The following is a 17,246-nucleotide window of genomic DNA, read 5'->3' on the forward strand; positions in this document are numbered from 1 at the left end:
ATCACCCCAGCATCCGTCTAACCGCGCACCAACGTCTGCGACAACAATGCCCGGTCGATTGCCCACGGAGGGCGACTTTCCCTCCTCGGTGAAATTAAGCATCACGCCGCGTCCGTTGTGTTTCCGAATCCACTTTTTGTGTCCTTGAGGCAACGTGCTAACTTGCGCAGCACCTGCATCGCAACCGCCTACGAACGTGCTCATTCTCCTACACGGCCTCGGCGACACCAACGCATCGTTCACGAAGCTAGGACAGCAACTGAACCTCCCCGAGACAGCACGTATTGCCCTGCAGGCGCCCAAGCCTCTGCCGTTCGACCTCGGTGGCTTCCACTGGGGCGATGACATGATCTTCGACCAGAATACTGGTGAGATGGATGTGGATACTGGGTTCAAAGCATCGACACGGCTAGTGCTGGATCGAGTCATCCGAGAGGGTCTTGTTGGCAAGTGCGGCTACACAGCGCGCGAGATCATGATCTTTGGATTTGCGCAGGGAGGCATGGTCGCGTTGCAGGCTGCCGCTGAGCTCACTGGAGACGAAATAGGTGGAGTCATCAGTATTGGGGGATGGCTTCCGCTTTCGATCTCCTTGGCGGCTCTCAATAAGAAGAGCAAAACACCGGTGTTGGTCTGTAGAGCATCAAGAGGCTCGGCAGTGACCGATGGCGCCGTCTCGAAGCTCAAGGATGTTTTTGAGTACGTCGAGGTCAAGGAATGGAAGAAGAAAGGAGACGGCATGCCGACGAATCGTGAGGAGATGCTGCCCATCATGCAGTTCTTCGCTCGGAGGTTACGGAGTACGAGGGGTGTACCTGCAGGTAGTGTCGAGCTAACTTGACCAACCTATACCTATAGGGCGACTGCAAAGTTTCTACTCGAAAAAGTAACTGGAAGTTTGGTCCACAATACTAACTTTAGCAACAAAACGCCTGGCTGAAAACTTCATGGACTTTTACAAGCCTATGGTGGAGACGCAGAGGTGGCTGAAGTTGCACAAGCTACTTTATGCAAAGCTACTGAGATAGCTCGTGATCATACCTAGGTACTTGCTAGAGAAATCCCAGCTAGACCGGCACATAGAGAACTTTCTTCCCCACAATAGAGATAGTGACTGTCCTCATCCTTCAACATTCCTTCCAGCTCAGCGCGCACGTGCCATATGGCTCGAGCTTCTGTGCGTCATCCTGTGAGTGTGAGTGTTCCATCAACATCAACCAGTCGATGCTCGCAAAACTCACCGCTACTAACAATCATCATGCCAGCACCAACAAACTCCCTGCGTGGCTTTCTCACCCACGCTAAAGGTGCTCTTCGAGCTGCTATTGATTCGAGCCAGAGAGTCACTTTTGTCATTGGCAATGAGTCTGCTGGTAAGCACTATGAAGAAACCTCGGACGCTCTATACTGAACAGCTCAGACCTTGATTCGATGTCGTGTTCCATTCTCTATGCATATTTGCGATCCATGTCTCCGCCCAAGAATGCCTTTACTCCACTCTACGTACCAATCACAAATATTCCAGCTGCGGATATCAAGCTGAGACCAGAATATTTGGCGGTGTTCAAACACGCAAACATCGAGTCCAGACACTTGATCACGCTTGATGATCTTCCTGCCCTATCTGACATCCAATCTAAGCTCGCTCCCGAAAACACAAAGTGGATCCTGGTGGACCACAACGCTCTCCAAGGTCAGCTCGGCAAGATCTATTCTAGTCGCGTGGCAGGGGTTATCGATCACCACGATGATGAAGGCAAAGTAGCTCAAGACACGGGTGATGAGCCACGTATCATAGAAAAGACCGGTAGTTGCACTAGTTTGGTGACGAACTATTGTCGACTGATGTGGGAACTGCGCTCCGGGTCTGTGATGTCCTCGAGCACGAGCTATGCTCAAGACGGCAGTCTATCTGACGATGCTACCTTTATCAAACGGTGGGATGCAGAGGTTGCCCAGCTAGGATTGGCGAGCATTCTCATTGACACGGCCAATCTCCGCGATGAAAGCAAGACAACAGAGCACGACCGTAAGGCAGTGGAGTACCTGGTAGCCAAAGTCATGCTCTATCCTCAACTAGCTGCAGATTTCGATCGTACGACCTTCTACAAAGAGATCAATGCAGCGAAGAAGGATATTGGAGGATTGAAGCTGCAAGACATACTTCGAAAAGATTACAAGCAGTGGGACCAAGGTGGCCGGAAGCTCGGCATTAGCTCAGTGGTCAAACCCATCAACTTCCTACAAAAAAAGGCTGGTGACGAGAGCAACACGCAACCTTCTGACACAGCTTTTCTCACAGCCTTGGAAGACTTTGCGAAGGAGCGTGAGCTAGACCTGTACACGGTCATGACCACGTCGACATCCTCCGAAGGGGAGTTCCAACGAGAGCTTCTTCTCTGGGCTTTCAACCATAACGCTGTCTCAGCTGCGAAGGAATTCGCCAAGAGTTCTAGCGATGAATTAGGCCTTGGAGAATGGCAAGGTTCCAGCAGCATAGCCGGTGGGAGCCATGGCAACGGTCAGTGGAGGAAAGTCTGGCGGCAACGACAAGTACAGCACAGCCGGAAACGTGTCGCACCTTTACTCAGGGAAACCATGGCATGACTAGCGCTAAGCGAAGGTATGGGAATTGGCAAGCTTTAGGTCTATTGTATCTAGAGACGTGTGGGCGTATCGCGGGAGGTTGGAATTAGCATTGCTTGGAGTGTGACGCCGGTGAATTAGGCCGGGTTTTGGCGCGATCAACACTCTTTTACTTGTTCGCGGCATAGTAGGCGCATAGCGGCGGTTGGGCAACGTGAGCGTCAGCCCGAGGATGACCACGGGAATATCTACAACAACAGTACCGACCCAAGAAGCGGTGTCGATTCTTAGCTTTGTTTGAAGCCATGAGAGCGGGGTGAATGCACGCCGGCACATGGCAGGACGATCTCCGACGTCCAGATTGAGTAGCATCCTGGTCGAAAGTCAACACCACCTCGATGGGTCGAGGACGAAAATGAATACATGGACAATATGCACCATGCCGACTAATCGCTCAAAATACGTTCACATCTCGTAATACTAAGGCAATGGAACGGCTTGGACCAGCGCGAGCAATGGAGCGTTGCTACTGCTGATTTGCAAACGGAATCAATGGTCGGCAGACGACTGCAGCGATAGTGTCAAGCAGGAGATGCTGCAGGAGGCAAAGCTCGCTGTGCGACTGCGCGGTTGTGCGGCTTATTGGACGAAGGAGGGATACCCTTCTCGGGTCAAGTCGAGGAACTGGAGATCAACTCGCACCTAGGACCTAGACATGCACGTCGAGATGAAGTGGGAAAACAGCGGTTCACAGCAGTGGGACGCGTTATTTTGGCGTGCAGGTCTTTTTTGACAGCAAGTCGTCTGCATATGCGCGGCGATTCTTGGAGCTGCCAACACATCAAGCGCATGTGCAGGGGCGCTGCAGTCCACTGGACGACCGTCACGTCAAAGGGGCGAGAGGGTTTTGCATAGCCGACTGGACGAGGGCGGCCCTCGCCGCCTCGTCTGCAGCTGCAACAATATCAGCGTGTTTGAGATTCGACGAGGTGCGCTGCTCTGAGGCTGGTGATGATGGAGGGCGGTTGTAGAGGGGGTGGTCGCAGAAGCGGCCGGTCATGCAACCCAGCCTACCCCGTGACGGCTCGTCCCAGACGAGATGAGACGAAAGAGCGTCGCCACAACCTGACTCGAGAGCAGGAGAGGACAGCCAACAGACGGGTCGGATCGGAGAATGCGTTGTCGACGAGTCGCTGTGCAAGGCGGGGATGGCTGGTTCTAGGTTCTGTAGGCGGCGGGCGTTCGAGAGGCAGAGGCAGATGGTCGACGGGGGCCTTGGTGAGCTGAAGCAGAGGCATTCGGGCAGGCTGCAGCGTGATGCAGAGCATAGGCCGTGTTGATTCGTCCTACGGCGATGTGCTGTCTGCTCTGCATGTCTGCCAGTCTGCAAGTCATCGTCTGGCCGCATCTCTCGCGAGCAGGAGTGCGTCCGTGAACATCACAGGCCGTCTGTCCCCGCCACCCAATCTGAAGCACCTGCTGCTCGTAGCGCTCCTGTTGCTATATCGTCGCCGTTCGTCCATCACCGCATCTCATCGCATTCTGCATCTTGGACGGGCCTGTGCCGCTGCTGCAGCCGTGACTTGCTCGCCCGTGGTTGCAGGGACTCGAGACGCATCCAATCACACCTCTACCGCCTCGCTACTGTATCGATACCACCTAAAGAGTCAAGAAGCGCCAGCGCACACGTCGAGGCTGTGGAGAGTTGCGCCCAAAGCAGCTCGCTCTATCCCAATACCTGTGCTCCATCTGGCAATGCGGTAGAGGATCGCTTCTGCCCCATCTGAGGACTGCTGCCGCCGTAGGGCTTCGACCGGGCTCCCTAATGGCGACATGATGAGAAGAACCCAACACTCGGCCTCGCCTTTGGCGCAGGCCTCGTCTACGCCGCGTATGTGTCCATTTCCTCCCCTCTGTGTTCCTGCGCCTTGCCCTCGCCCAATAGCTTCGGGCCCGGATCAATGCTCTCTGTACGATGAGCTGGCACGCGAACTGACGCTGACCGTACTCGTAGCCGTGTCGCCCACTGTAACGCACGTCTCTTCCCGGAGCCACACGCCCTCGCACAATACAACTGTCGTCGATGACCCGCCTGCTGAGGCTCCGCCCCGGTTCTCCAGTCCGCCCAGGTCGCCATCACCTCGCTCCTCCAAGCAGCCGCAAACAACCACCATGGGGAGTCGACCTGGCGGATCGCAAGACAATAGCAACAATGAGAGAATGCCGTCCCACTTGCAGCGGCCCCAGCTGCCCGCTTCCATGTCCGCTCCCGCTGGTCGCTTGCCTCGCCTCCTCCCAGCCGATCTCTCATCGTACACCGACGCGTATCTGCCGACTGCGGCAATCCCCACGTCCGCGACTTCCCTCGCAGAGCTCGCCCACCTAACCCGCCTCCAGGGCTATCAGGAACAGCGCAAGGCCCACTCGCGCGTCCGTCTACACCGCTGGCTCGTTTCAAGCGCCCTCTCCGCACGTCTGGTACATTGCGGAGAGCTCGCGTACCGAACCCTGGTTGACAACTTTAGGTCCGACGACAAGAAAGGCTTTGCGTCCCTATACATTGCTCTTAACGATGTCCGGAACTCATGTGACGCCACTCGGCAGTACGCATTATTGGAGCCTGATCTGGAGTTTGGCAAGTCCAAAAGCATGAAGAGCGACAAGGCTCTTTCTTCCTCAACTTTCCTCAACGAAGTCCCCTCGAAGATTTTGGATGATCTTTTGGACTTCATTTCTGAAATTCGTACCAATCCTGAATTTCTTGCTGCTCGCATTTCCAGCCTTTCACAGCAGGAGCTCGCTTCTCTGTCCTCATTTCGTCAAGCTATGGATCCTATTGACTCAGTCATGGCCATCCAGGCACGCGGTAAGACTGCGGGTACTCATAAGCCACATCAGCAAGGTGGAAACCCCGTGGAGCGCCTTTTGTCTTTTCAGCGACACGATCCTCTTGCAGCGCTTATCTACACCATTTTCGCCAACTCATCGGGTCCGGATTCCGCTGAGGATCTTCGCCGGACCGACGTCTGGGCCACAACATGTGCTAAGCTGATCAAGGACACCAAAACCGGCTCCAACTTCATCAGGACGGTCCTTGACGTCTGGGCTGGAATGCGGGAATGGCCTGGTAAAGCCAATTTGGAGCTCTACCTAATGCAGGTCCTGCAAGACGGTCAGTTTCTACTAGAGAAAGCCGAGGAGCAGTCCGCACGCCCAGGAACACAGCCAGTTGCGCGGAGCACCAAGGATACCATTGCAGCCGACGAGTTTTTTGACAAGGCCGTCAAGCGTCTCTTTGAGGTTGTTGATGATGAGCCCAGTGCCGGTGGCATCCCAGAAGGTGTCCTCGAGATCGGGAATGCCATCCTTCGAAAGCTGGACGAAGAAAAGAACCTCCGCAAAGCATCGCAGAATTTCTTCGTTTCCCGTTGGCTGTTCTCCACTTTCCTTCTAAACGCTATCATTCACCCCGAGGCATGTCTTCTCCGTTTCCACGCAGTAATTAGGATACTAACACGGTGCAGACCCACGGTATAATGATTGGCCACCACATCAGCGAGCATGCCCGACAGAAGATACTCAAGGAAATTGCTATCCGAGCTCAGAAACTTGTTCTGGACATGACCTACAATTGGTACAACTTCCCGTTTGGCTTTCTCTATTACCACGCAGCTAACATCAGCCACAGGCGGCAACAGGTGCCCGTGCTTCCGGAAATCCGCGTTCATATCGAGAACATTTTGGCCCGGTTCAAGCACACTAAGACTCCATCTAAGCCTATTCTTCTTCCGGCAAAGGCCATCACATCTCCCAGGGAAACCGTTGAAGTTCAGCCTTTCATCGTTCTCTCTCCCTCTGATATCATCACTTTGGTCAATGCCCTCTTCCCAGAGCGACGCCCTTCCTCTAGCCACGTTGATAAGGAAAGCCAACGTCGTACTGGCCTGACCTCATCTACTTCGTCTGTATCCGGTGTTTCTATACCTTTCCGTAGCGCTGCTGCATCTGCGGGCGATGCAAGCTCCATTCTTAGCGCCAGTGCGTCATCCATGACTAGCGACCAGACTTCGCGGGAGCCACTGCTGGACAGCATCTTGACATCAACCGAGCAACATGCCGAGGCCAAGGTCGCTCCAACTGAGTTATACGGAAAACGCCTGCGAACAGCATGTTCTGAGATGACTCGAGTCCTGGGTGTTGATGCGACCTCCGGTTCATGCCATCCTTGTGCTGAACGATGGGCTGTACTTTACATTTCTGCTGATGGAAAGCAGCTGAAACCACGCATGCGTAAGGATTTTGACGATGAAGATGAGCATGACGATGACTCGCCCGAAAGTGATAGTAGCGACGATGAGGGCGCTGGAGATCGATTTGACCTCGGGAACGACTACCACCAGTTAAAAGAGGCTATCGCTAAACTAGTTGAAGAATACGAAATTCCCAAGGAGCTAGCGCCAGACAGTGAATCAAAGAGCTTCAGCAACCGAATGACTACGCGCAAGAGCAACCGAGGCAGGGGCGCAGTGCGGCATCACAGCGAAAATCTTGGGTCACGCAACCCGTACAACTCAACGCAAAGTCAGAGTCAGCTTACGAATATGATTGCGAGCCAGAGAAACGTCCCAGGTCGGCATCGCTCCCCGCAACTACCGAGAAGCAACAGCAACCCGCAGATCCAGGAGAAGCAAGAAAACAACTCGGTGCTCGTAACAATGCTCGAGACAGCCATGTATCAATGCCAGGCACGGTCCGACTTCGTAAATGCCCATATGTACTACAAGACTTTACTAAGCCTCCGGAGACTTAGTTCTCCTACTTTGGTAAGGAATGGATACGCCGCTCTTTTGAACTACTTCTCGCGCGGCCCCCGCGATCTGCTTAGCAAAGCCGCAAATGCGATTGAAGAGTTTGAAGCCTGGTTCGTCTGGCTGAAGCAGTCTCAAGAGAGGTCTGACGCCATGATCGATGACATGATGATGGATTTCAAGAACTTGCGAGACAAGATGTGGTACATTACTGATGTCCGCGCCTCCAAACCCTATGAGGAAGCGAGGGACGTCGCACTTGCACTCAAGATCATGGGCCAACAATCGAAGACGCTTGATGGTAAAGGTACCCAGGGTCCTCGATCACGGAATTACTCGAAATCCTCCGCAAACAACTTCTTACTGAAGAACGAGGCTCAACTTGTTGACATTCTGTCGGCATCGCAAGACTTCGGTGGTCCTAATAAGCTCTCAGATGAGCAGTCCGACATTACTTTGAAGTGGCTCACGCAGTATGGTGTTGAGAATTTCTGCAAAGGCGAAGAGAGGATACATCGCTTCTGTCTTGAAGTTGACAAATGTGTCAACAAGATCATTGGTGAAGGCCTCATGGACGGCCCTGTACTTTGGGCCAGTGATCTATACAAACGGGACCAACAGGTCCTCGAAAGTGGACGACAGAAAGGCGACCTCTTCCTCACTGGCGTCGGCACGCTATCGATCGCAGGTGACGAGGAGTATGAAACCCACGGTCGTCCCCTCCAGCACAACCTTGACTTCGCTCAACGACCGAGTCACAGCAGTTTACGCTCTGTTGCGAATCGCAATGACTCTCAACACAGCTTCGATCAGAGCTCTTGGGGAAGAAGCCCGATGGAATCTCTCGACTACTTCGGCGGGTCATCGCCAGTCCTGTCAATCGACTCCACGACCACATTCTGGTCTCCTTTCCAGACGCAGGCCCAGTCTCCTACCAGCGCCACTAGCATTCGTCCACGTACCGCATCATCCTCTAGGGGCACTGTTATGTTGAAGCAATCTGCAAGCGTTAACGAAGATAAGCGCCGATTCATGCTTGACTTGAAGCAAACTCTCACAGGCTTATTGTTAAGCGATCTGGGAACAATGGTTTTTGCAACTGGAAGCGAGACGGACTCTTGGTTCAGTGGAGACCTATTGGAGGATTGCATTGAGCGCAGGGATGAGGAAGAGCGCAAACGGAAAAAACTAATAGCGAAGAAGAAGAGCATGAAGAACATGCGAAAGCAAGCTCTACCCGAGCATCGTAATGCTCCCTTGGAGGCGCTTGGTCGTCCCGAGCGAAGTCAAGCCGCCCCACCGGTCGCAACCTATCAGCACGCGGCAGCGTCTGATGTTCACCACTCTGCCGGCGAGCACTCGTCGACATCGAGTGATGCCACTTCACGTCCCTCTGGCATAGCTACTGCGAAGAAGGCAGGCTTATTGGAATTCCCATACAACGTTGCTTTCCGACGTCTCCTCAGCAAGTTCGAGACACACCCCAATCCCTTCTCCAAACTGCATGCTCTATACGAGCTTGAACTTCTCATCATTGCTTCGCTCTCCTCCCGATCTGGACGCTCCTACAATAATCGACGCGATACTCTACCTCCAGTTCCCCAGTCACCGACCCTCGGCGCTATGCCGGAGCTTAGCTCGCGTGAGCCAGCTACACATACTTCACGTGCGCAGAACTTGGAGGAGGCGATTGCCAACTGTGAAGAACGTCGCTCTCATAGCATGAACGTAGAGCGTGCTAGCAATGCTTCACCCCTGCCAAACCGTAGCGGTGCACGCTCTCCTGTGGGCCCACCGAGCACCGACATGATTGTTGAAGTCATTCAAGGCCTTCTCCGAGACGCCAATATCCGACCAAAGACCCTATTCAGGGACCTACAGTACATTGCCTCATTTGTACCGGCACAGATGCTCGACAAGACGGCGCGAGGCAAAGCATTCTGGGATGTAGGCCTTGCTGCTCTAGGTCTCAAGCAAGACGTCTGCCGCATCATGGTCGAGCTTGTGGATGAAGTCATCACCCAGAACTCCAAGCGTGACGCTGTTGTCAAGCAGAGCAACGGTGGCACCGAGAAACCGGGGGTAACCTCCACTCTGCCGCCACCAACAGACGCTCCTGTATCTCGTTACAACATGGAGGATGCTGCGCGCATGCTGCTCATTACCGCCAAGGAAGGTGATGCGGTTGCCGAGCGTGAACTCGCTATCTTTTACCTCACTTCACCCGAGCTCGTCCACCGCACTGTGCTACCACTTACCAAGCCGAGCGAAGTCTTCAAGACGGAGCTTCTCAATCGTGAGAAGAGGGCTTCCTCAGACCCTGCAAGAAGTGATCCGATGACCATGTGTGTTGCACAGCACTGGATGGAGCAGTCGATGCGCGGTGGCGACCAACTTGCCGCCAAGTACCTACGCCAAAGAAGCGAGCTGGAGAACATCCCGACGCGAGCGTAGTCGCGTTTCCCGACAGTCGAGACACTTCTCCCTTATCACATCAGCACACGCGTCCAATTTCGAGATTGCTGCCTTTTTTTAGCGTCTTTGCATCTAATGTTTTCGCAATACGCATATATCATGACGAACGGCCTGCATCGTAATAGCTTGCATGCATAGCGAGGAGTTTCCCCTATTTTTATTCCCATGGGGTTTGATTTTGCCTCTCGTACTTCAGCACGCATGATTCCCCCTACTGCCTTTGTTTATCCTATACTACTTCATTTTCCATACCATTTTTCCCTTCCCGCGATACTGGTAACATTGCTACTCCGAGGTTTATATTTGTTGGTGTAGATACCTTTGGATGGATATATGGAAACGGCCGGCAAGATGTATGATTCACCGTTCGGCATACGGTGTTTGTCGGTTTTGATGCAGGAAAAGATATCCCGGTGATATTTTTAAGAGTTGGGAGTTGCGTGGAAAGACCGGTGAAAGGGCCGGGAATATAGACGATTGTGTGTTGTGGTGTTGATTGGATGAGGATGTTCAGCAACGAATTTTATTTTGGATACCAGGTGTTATTTTGGGTTGGTTATTTGCTCTTCACGTCATACCACATTTGCGTAGATTTCCCTACGGGGTTTAGGAAATGAGATGAATATAAATATAGTAAATATATGGTCTCGCTTGTCTGTTTACCTCCACCTTACTACTTTGGCGTTGGTCTTTTCGACGAAGTGGTGTTTGAAAAGCTTACGGCGGGCGCTGGTGAGTTGGGACATGTGATCAGCGCGATTGTGGGGATTTGTGTAGACATGAGGCGGCTAATACGCAGCCGGAGGTACCATACGCCTCGATAGATTGGTGATGATATACAACAAGCATATTTGTGGAACATGATATGTCAAGGGACTCTTTAAAGGTCACAAGTGTATTGATGAGTGACGTTATAAAACTTTCTTAATTGGCAATCAAGAGACGGACCATTCAAGTCCCTAGCTAAGCTTCCATTGTAGATTACATCGTCTCAAATCCCTTCAGCTCATCTGCTGCTATACTACGATTCAGGCTGCGCGGGTTCATCTACATTAACAATCCACCCCTCTATCAAACTCAGAAACCCCTCTGAACTACTGAAGTCCCCGTATAGGTAATTATTAAAGACTATGTTGTTCTCATTTAGAAGACGTGCACTCTGTTCATCCACGTCTATCAATCTCTCGAATATCTCCTGAGCAGACTGTCGGACCATGCTTATAAATTCTTTCTGTTCAATCTTGAATTCAGTGAAGCCTTCGAAGCCTTTGAATGGTGGGTGATCTTCGATCTCGTCCTTGTGGAATTGGAGAAGCTCTCTTATCTCCTTGCTGGCATACTCGATTAACTCCAGGGCACGTGGTTTGGGCTCCATAATCCTGGCGTTCGTTTCGAGATCCTCTTTCGAGGGCTGGGTCGGTCGTTTGACGATAGCTTCGAGAGCTATGTCTGCCCTCACGATCACTGTGGCGCAGATGGGGACTATGAGTTTAGAGATGACCTTTTTGTGGGTCTCAACAAGGGCCTTTAGTCGGTCGATGTCCTTCTTCGAAACCAAGGGGATTTCAGGTACCGTGGTCGACATGTTGATTTAAATGGCGCACCTTGGCTGTTTAATAGAGAGAAATGGAGTTTGTATGTGTACAAGACATCGTAGAGCGGAAACGTCCGCTCGCTTTTATACCACAACTTTGGAGTCATACAGACATGACAGAGCGTTCTATGTCATAGGATAAGTGAGTGGATGAGTTAGAAGGCAGTCAAATTCTTTCACTGAGAGTCTGTATGTGACATGGGTCACGTTGTGGCGCCACACAGAGAGAGAGTGACTGCGTTAAGAGTCGTGGTAGCAGTAGAGGTATCTCGTAATGTCATGCCAAAAGTACATGTCGTAACTACCTGCTCTGAGATGCCGCGGCACACTACTCATGCATTGAAAGCCTTTAGTCTTCTAGCGTCGTTTTGTCCCGCAACATATCAAAAACTTTGTAGATGCAGATGTTTCCATGGCCGCCATAAATAAAACTTGATCGCTCTCAAATAGTTTTGAAAGCCGCTAAGACACCACACTACTTAGACGCCATTGATATGTAGTGCGTCATACATGGCAGTTATATTAACAGTGACTCTCGTTCAACAGTTTCTATTTGTGCCTCATGTCTTACGTTACATGTTGCAAGTCTGTGGTCTGTGGTCTGTGGTCTGTGGTGACTCCTGCCCAAAACGTCGTGCAAGTGACTAAGACTACATTCATCCGTCAGAACGACTCGCCCCCTAGTACATCTACCTCCTTAGTGCTAAACAAATTAATCACATTCGCGATTCTCATGACTCCGTCCAATTTGGGCTCAGAGTACAACCGGAAAGGACTCCTAGTACTCAGTGACTTGGCTTGAACATGGTCCACTTCCCCCAACAAATGCAGCATCTCAGCCCCATACTCCCGGCACTTCTGTAGTAATTCATGTTCCTGCATCTCGACATATTGTAACGCAACAGCAAGGTTCTCGAACGCTGGGGTATTTTCCAGTCGATTGCTCTGGAATTCATCGAGCTCGGCGGCCTGCGCGTTGAATCGGTCGAGCAGCAGTAGTCCTGGGTCTCGGTGTGACATGACACGGGCGTTCGCTTCTAATCCGGGCTTTGTGGGTGGGTTGGATTCGTCGTCGAATGTCTTGACTGCTTCGGTTGCTATCTTGACCGCAAGCGTAACGTAAGGTATGATGAAATGCCCGATGAGTTTCTTGTGTGCGGAAATTAGCTGCTTGAGCGCGTGGATTCGGAGGGCGAGGGAGTCTAAGTCGGGAGTCGGGGTCGACATTGTGAGGAGATGGATTTCCAGCGAGGAATGCGGCGGGGTTTTGGTGGGTTACTGGCGTTGCGCTGATTTATATTACTATTAGCATTTGATAGCAAGCGTCTGGTACATGTCACGCGTGTAATAGCGGTAGATTGGTTGGTTGAGTATTGCAGGGTAAATACCTGTGCGTTAGCAATTGTCACAGCTGGTACGACGAATGACAATGTGGAACTGTGTTCACGCTTTGGAGGCGCACAGACGAAGCATTAAGTTTTGTATACACTTATGAATCAAGTCGTTTCTTGAGACTATGGAAGTTCATTATCCACTTTACCATGTGTCGAAATGCCTACTTTCGAAAGCCACTTGGCGGAACAGTTATACGAGGTAGCACCAAAAGAAGTAAAACAAGAGCAAAGTTAGAAGGATTGTTAATTTGATATGCTATTGGCATCGGATGAAGATGCTCACAGAAATTGAAGGACCAAATAGTATGGATTGCCGTGATTGGAGTAAACAGAAGATGGTTGAGCTGTCGCCAGTCTGTAAAGGTGTCCCTAATAAGGGTATAAAGCCCGGAAAAATGACTATGAAGATGTATGTCGCGGTGACATAACAGGGACAGATAATGCGATCTCACAACATCCAGCGAAATGTTCAACTACTCCACCTCAACCGACCGGGGCACGAAACTAGCCCACTCCTGGTCAAGCGGCCTTAAACCCCCCACGATCCAAGGCTACTAAGACACACCCTACATAGCCACACAGCTGGTATCTAAGCCCCTACTACGCGTCGAAGGCAATCGCGTTCTTTGACTACGACGATCGCTACCAACAGACCCACGCCGAGCGGCTCCAGAGCGAGTACCACAGGTGCAACGACCACTACCAGGCGCATAGTCCGCATGCCGAGGACAACGCTGACGATCATCTACCGGTGCTTCGGTGAAAGAATGTCGGCGGTCCAACGTAGAAGTACGGCGGCCTTGTTCACTAATGTTTCTCCGAGACTGCACGATCTCCGTGCAGAGCCCACGCAGCTTGTCACGAATGTATTGGACGTGAGAGTAGCCAGCAGGATGACCACGAATGGAATCAGCAGCAAACTTAGCTTCCCAGAAGCAACGATGTTGGCGAATATGATCTGGGAAGTGCCGAGTGTCGGTTGCAGAGTACGAGTCTTGAGCAGTATCGGAAAGAGACAGACCATGGCCCGCGTTTTGGTTGGCAGTCCATCCGACCCGGAGGAAGAGATATTCTGTGAAGGCAACCTCAGCGTCGAAATTGGCATCAGAGTCGGCGGCGCTGGGTTCCTGATTGTTGTTCACTTGGCTTGGGCGAGCGTCTCGAGGAGATCCTGCGTTTGGGATAGGAAAATGGGGGCGGGGGACATAGGGAGATCGACGTCGCGGCTCAAGACTCCCGTTATACGCTCTCCTATGAGAAGAATTTCGTCGTGAACTAGGCGGAGTACCAAAGCGATCGGCGAAAACGCGCGCATCATAATCACCGTACAAGAAAGGCCCACGAGGCGAGCTATGTGAGCGGCGACTGTACGGGTAGGACATGTTGATGATAGTTGAACTGAAAAATGTGCAGTCAAGCAGCTGTTGATCCTCGTGCGTTGGCGGTTGCGGTTGCGGGTAGGCGTTAGGTTCTGTGGGGTGAGGTAGTGAGCAAGCAGGAAGAAGAAGGGAAAGAACCATTTATGCATCTAGGACTTAGAATTTGACACCGAAATGATGGTGGTAAATGTTTGGGACGAGTATGAAAGTTCGTCAGATGACTGTCGCCTCGCCACGAACCGAGATACAGCGAATGACTTATACCCCGTGTAATTTGGCGTGTACATGCAATGAATAAAGCATCATCATTGCAACAGAAGTACATAAAGTCAAGTATTTACACACGCAAGCCTATTTTCGCCTCATATAGTGGGCAATAAATATTGATGCAAACACCAATCATGAACCATGAGTCTCTGGGAATCCTAAAACGCCGAACAAGATGCAACATTTTATAGTACAGAGAAAACCAAGAAATGTAACGAGGCGGCATTTATGTTATCGCAGCATGTAATTCAAATCAGGTAGCCCGTCTAGGATACTCTTAATGATATCATCTTCTTCTGCCTTTTGCCGCTGCGCAAATTTCGTAACTCCCGAGAGCGGCTGGCTAGGCGGAGGCGTCAGGTCCCGTGGTGGCGAACGTTGACCCGGGTTTGCCAAAGACATGGCACTTGCTGAACTGGGAGTAATGTCAAACACGGAGAACGGATCTGAAGGGTCGTGCTTGGTATGAGACGGAGCAAGAATTGTAGGAGGTAGAGGAGATTCAAAGAACGAAAAATCTGCATCGGCCCAGGAATCCGCGCTTAGTTGGACTGATGCAGTGGCTGGCGGAGATGGAGTGGAGGGCCTGTCAGGTTCCGGAATGGTACTGGATGCAAACGCCGAGAAATCGTCGACGACTTCGGAGTGACTAGCTACGGGCTCGTGGCTAGTAGTAGCCTTTTGTGCATGAGCGCCACTTGACCCATCGAGCTGCGAGTTTTCCTCTCCCTCCTTGTTATTGACAGTAGTGGCCGTCCCTGACCACGAGTGAACCTCCTTCTTGCTCGTCTCAGGCGATGCGGAAACAGCCCTATTGACAGGCTTCAGAATACTAGGTCCAATAGGCCCTTGCTCGACACCACGCGGGACATAGCTCTTTGCCCCGAAGAGGGCAGAAGACGGTGATATCATACTTTTAAGGCGGACTATAGGTAAAGCGTGCATCGTATCGGCTGATGTGTTCTGAGCTGGAGCGACCTTTACTGAGCTTAACGTTGATGCTGGCATAGGAAGTGTAGTGTCCTTCAATGGTAATTGCGATATTGTCTCAGTTGCAGTAGGAGTGGACGCGGTCGAGCCCGTGACCATCTCACCCCAATCGTCGTCGTCGTCAACCGCCTCGCTCACTTGATCTGCCTCTATCGAAGTGTTGTTGTCCAGACTGCTAAGGTTTCCCCATGTATCTGGCGAAATTGCAGGCATGCTAGGAATGGGCGGTGATAACAAGTTTGTAACAGTGGGTGCTTCAGCGATGGGTGTCGATGTTGGTTCCTGTATTGTGTGATTTGGGCTCTGTGATGTAGGCTCCATCGATAACGCAGGCGCCTCATTTGTTTGCCCGTTAACAGCGAAATGCTCTAGTGCTATCGGCGAAGACATCGATCCTAGCCCTGGACTATCCTGTTTCCAAGGGTCGGCAGACGCTGGGGAGCTCCAGTTGAACGCCGCAGGGGTAATTGTCGGCAAAGGCGGGAGGCTTTGCCGAACTGGCGGAGCAGCACGCGTTGGAGGCATGGATGATTTTGTGCGGGAGTGACTACTCGACGTCTTCAAATCTAGTGGTGCAGACGTATCCCAATAAAACGACGCCCTCGCACCTGGACCAGTTCCAGAAATGCGATCTTCGCGTGCCCATCTTCCTACAATCTTATTGACTTCTGCCCTGATATTGGAATTTGCCCACGTAACACGGATGTGATTGTCATCGCCAGCGCCATTGTTAAAAGCCCTCAAAGTCTGTCGACGCGTGAGTCTATACCACGCTTTTCGTCCTGTGGTGGAATAGATCGGATCATCTGGCGCCTCCTCTAGTTCCTTCGTCACCTCTGGAGATGGGAGCAGTTGGTCTAGGAGAGCTAAGTCCAGAGTAAAGTTATAGCTGCTGACGGCGCCAACGGAAGTAGTGTGCGGAGACGCCTTTATTGTTTCATCGCTTTCGATCCTGGAATCTTCCGAACTCTCGGTGGCTGTGCTGTCAATGGAGCGCGTAATTTCCACCTGGCATGGAATGTCCTCCGTCGAAGACATATCTTCCGAGAGGTTTCGAGATCCATCGTCGACGCGTTCACTATTCGTATCTATAGCCACGCTATTTATTTCCCTTGTTTCTTTCTTGATCTCTACAACACCATCAGCTTCTACGATATGCTCCACTGTAGGAACCTTGCCAGCCCCGCGATCGTCCTCAATCGATGTCCGAGGGGATTCCACCGGCACACTAACGCGGCTGGTTTCGGATGGAGACGTGGAAGGACGCGCGGAAGAGCTGTCGTCGGGCTGTAAAGATTCAGAAGCGTCGGCTTCGATCTCTGCGGGAGTATCGGGAGGTTGGATCGTAGTGGACGCGTCCGACGTCTCGGAGAGTACATTGTCTAGATCGTCTGCATCGTCTTGAGCAGCACCAGACCAATCGTCTGTACCAATTGGTGTTGGTAGCTTGCTTTGTTGATCTGTGGCCCATTGCGCATCGTCCGTGTCACTTGGATTCGTTGGCGGCGCGTTTGTCGCGTTCGTGGCAGTCTCATTGTTTCCCGATGATGATGTTGCCCATTCACCAAACCCGTCGTCCTCATTGCCCCATCCCGCGTCGTCTAAAAAGCCATTCAGAAGCACTGGCGCAGGAGCGTGCGTCGGAGGTAAGGGCGAGGTTACCTCGTCCTTTGTCGGAGACTTGCCGTCGGCATGGTTGTCGGCCCAAGGGTCGCCCCAGTGATCCATGTTTGGGGTGCTGTGTTATGCTTCA

General features: G+C 51.9%; 7 protein-coding genes across 7 annotated transcripts; 3 read left to right on the top strand and 4 right to left on the bottom strand.

Moving 5' to 3' along the window:
- Positions 1-46: 46 nt before the first annotated feature.
- On the top strand, positions 47-841 carry K460DRAFT_275281 (phospholipase/Carboxylesteras-like protein; the record flags this gene model as incomplete). The annotated part of the gene is made up of 2 exons (XM_040928028.1): positions 47-110; positions 171-841. 2 exons carry the CDS (start codon positions 47-49, stop codon positions 839-841), a joined length of 735 nt encoding a protein of 244 aa, XP_040790370.1.
- Positions 842-1,258: 417 nt separating this feature from the next.
- Positions 1,259-2,607, top strand: K460DRAFT_276382 (exopolyphosphatase-like protein; the record flags this gene model as incomplete). Its single annotated transcript, XM_040928110.1, has 2 exons — positions 1,259-1,373; positions 1,421-2,607. 2 exons carry the CDS (start codon positions 1,259-1,261, stop codon positions 2,605-2,607), a joined length of 1,302 nt encoding a protein of 433 aa, XP_040790371.1.
- Positions 2,608-4,063: 1,456 nt separating this feature from the next.
- K460DRAFT_426630 (uncharacterized protein) lies at positions 4,064-9,848 on the top strand (the record flags this gene model as incomplete). Its single annotated transcript, XM_040938256.1, has 4 exons — positions 4,064-4,477; positions 4,601-6,084; positions 6,111-6,220; positions 6,275-9,848. The coding sequence occupies exons 1-4, from the start codon at positions 4,420-4,422 to the stop codon at positions 9,846-9,848; spliced, it is 5,226 nt and encodes a 1,741-aa protein (XP_040790372.1). The 5' UTR covers positions 4,064-4,419.
- A 1,042-nt stretch (positions 9,849-10,890) lies between these two features.
- On the bottom strand, positions 10,891-11,454 carry K460DRAFT_403130 (uncharacterized protein; the record flags this gene model as incomplete). The annotated part of the gene is made up of 1 exon (XM_040936597.1): positions 10,891-11,454. One exon carries the CDS (start codon positions 11,452-11,454, stop codon positions 10,891-10,893), a length of 564 nt encoding a protein of 187 aa, XP_040790373.1.
- Positions 11,455-12,126: 672 nt separating this feature from the next.
- Positions 12,127-12,690, bottom strand: K460DRAFT_352887 (uncharacterized protein; the record flags this gene model as incomplete). Its single annotated transcript, XM_040931683.1, has 1 exon — positions 12,127-12,690. The coding sequence occupies one exon, from the start codon at positions 12,688-12,690 to the stop codon at positions 12,127-12,129; it is 564 nt and encodes a 187-aa protein (XP_040790374.1).
- Positions 12,691-13,354: 664 nt separating this feature from the next.
- K460DRAFT_64317 (uncharacterized protein) lies at positions 13,355-14,555 on the bottom strand. Its single transcript, XM_040938585.1, has one exon. It carries the CDS (start codon positions 14,375-14,377, stop codon positions 13,424-13,426), a length of 954 nt encoding a protein of 317 aa, XP_040790375.1. The 5' UTR covers positions 14,378-14,555; the 3' UTR covers positions 13,355-13,423.
- A 179-nt stretch (positions 14,556-14,734) lies between these two features.
- Positions 14,735-17,221, bottom strand: K460DRAFT_275294 (uncharacterized protein; the record flags this gene model as incomplete). Its single annotated transcript, XM_040928031.1, has 1 exon — positions 14,735-17,221. One exon carries the CDS (start codon positions 17,219-17,221, stop codon positions 14,735-14,737), a length of 2,487 nt encoding a protein of 828 aa, XP_040790376.1.
- Positions 17,222-17,246: the final 25 nt, after the last annotated feature.

The sequence above is a fragment of the Cucurbitaria berberidis genome (genome assembly GCF_010015615.1).
Source record: "Cucurbitaria berberidis CBS 394.84 unplaced genomic scaffold K460scaffold_2, whole genome shotgun sequence".
Classification (NCBI taxonomy): domain Eukaryota; kingdom Fungi; phylum Ascomycota; class Dothideomycetes; order Pleosporales; family Cucurbitariaceae; genus Cucurbitaria; species Cucurbitaria berberidis.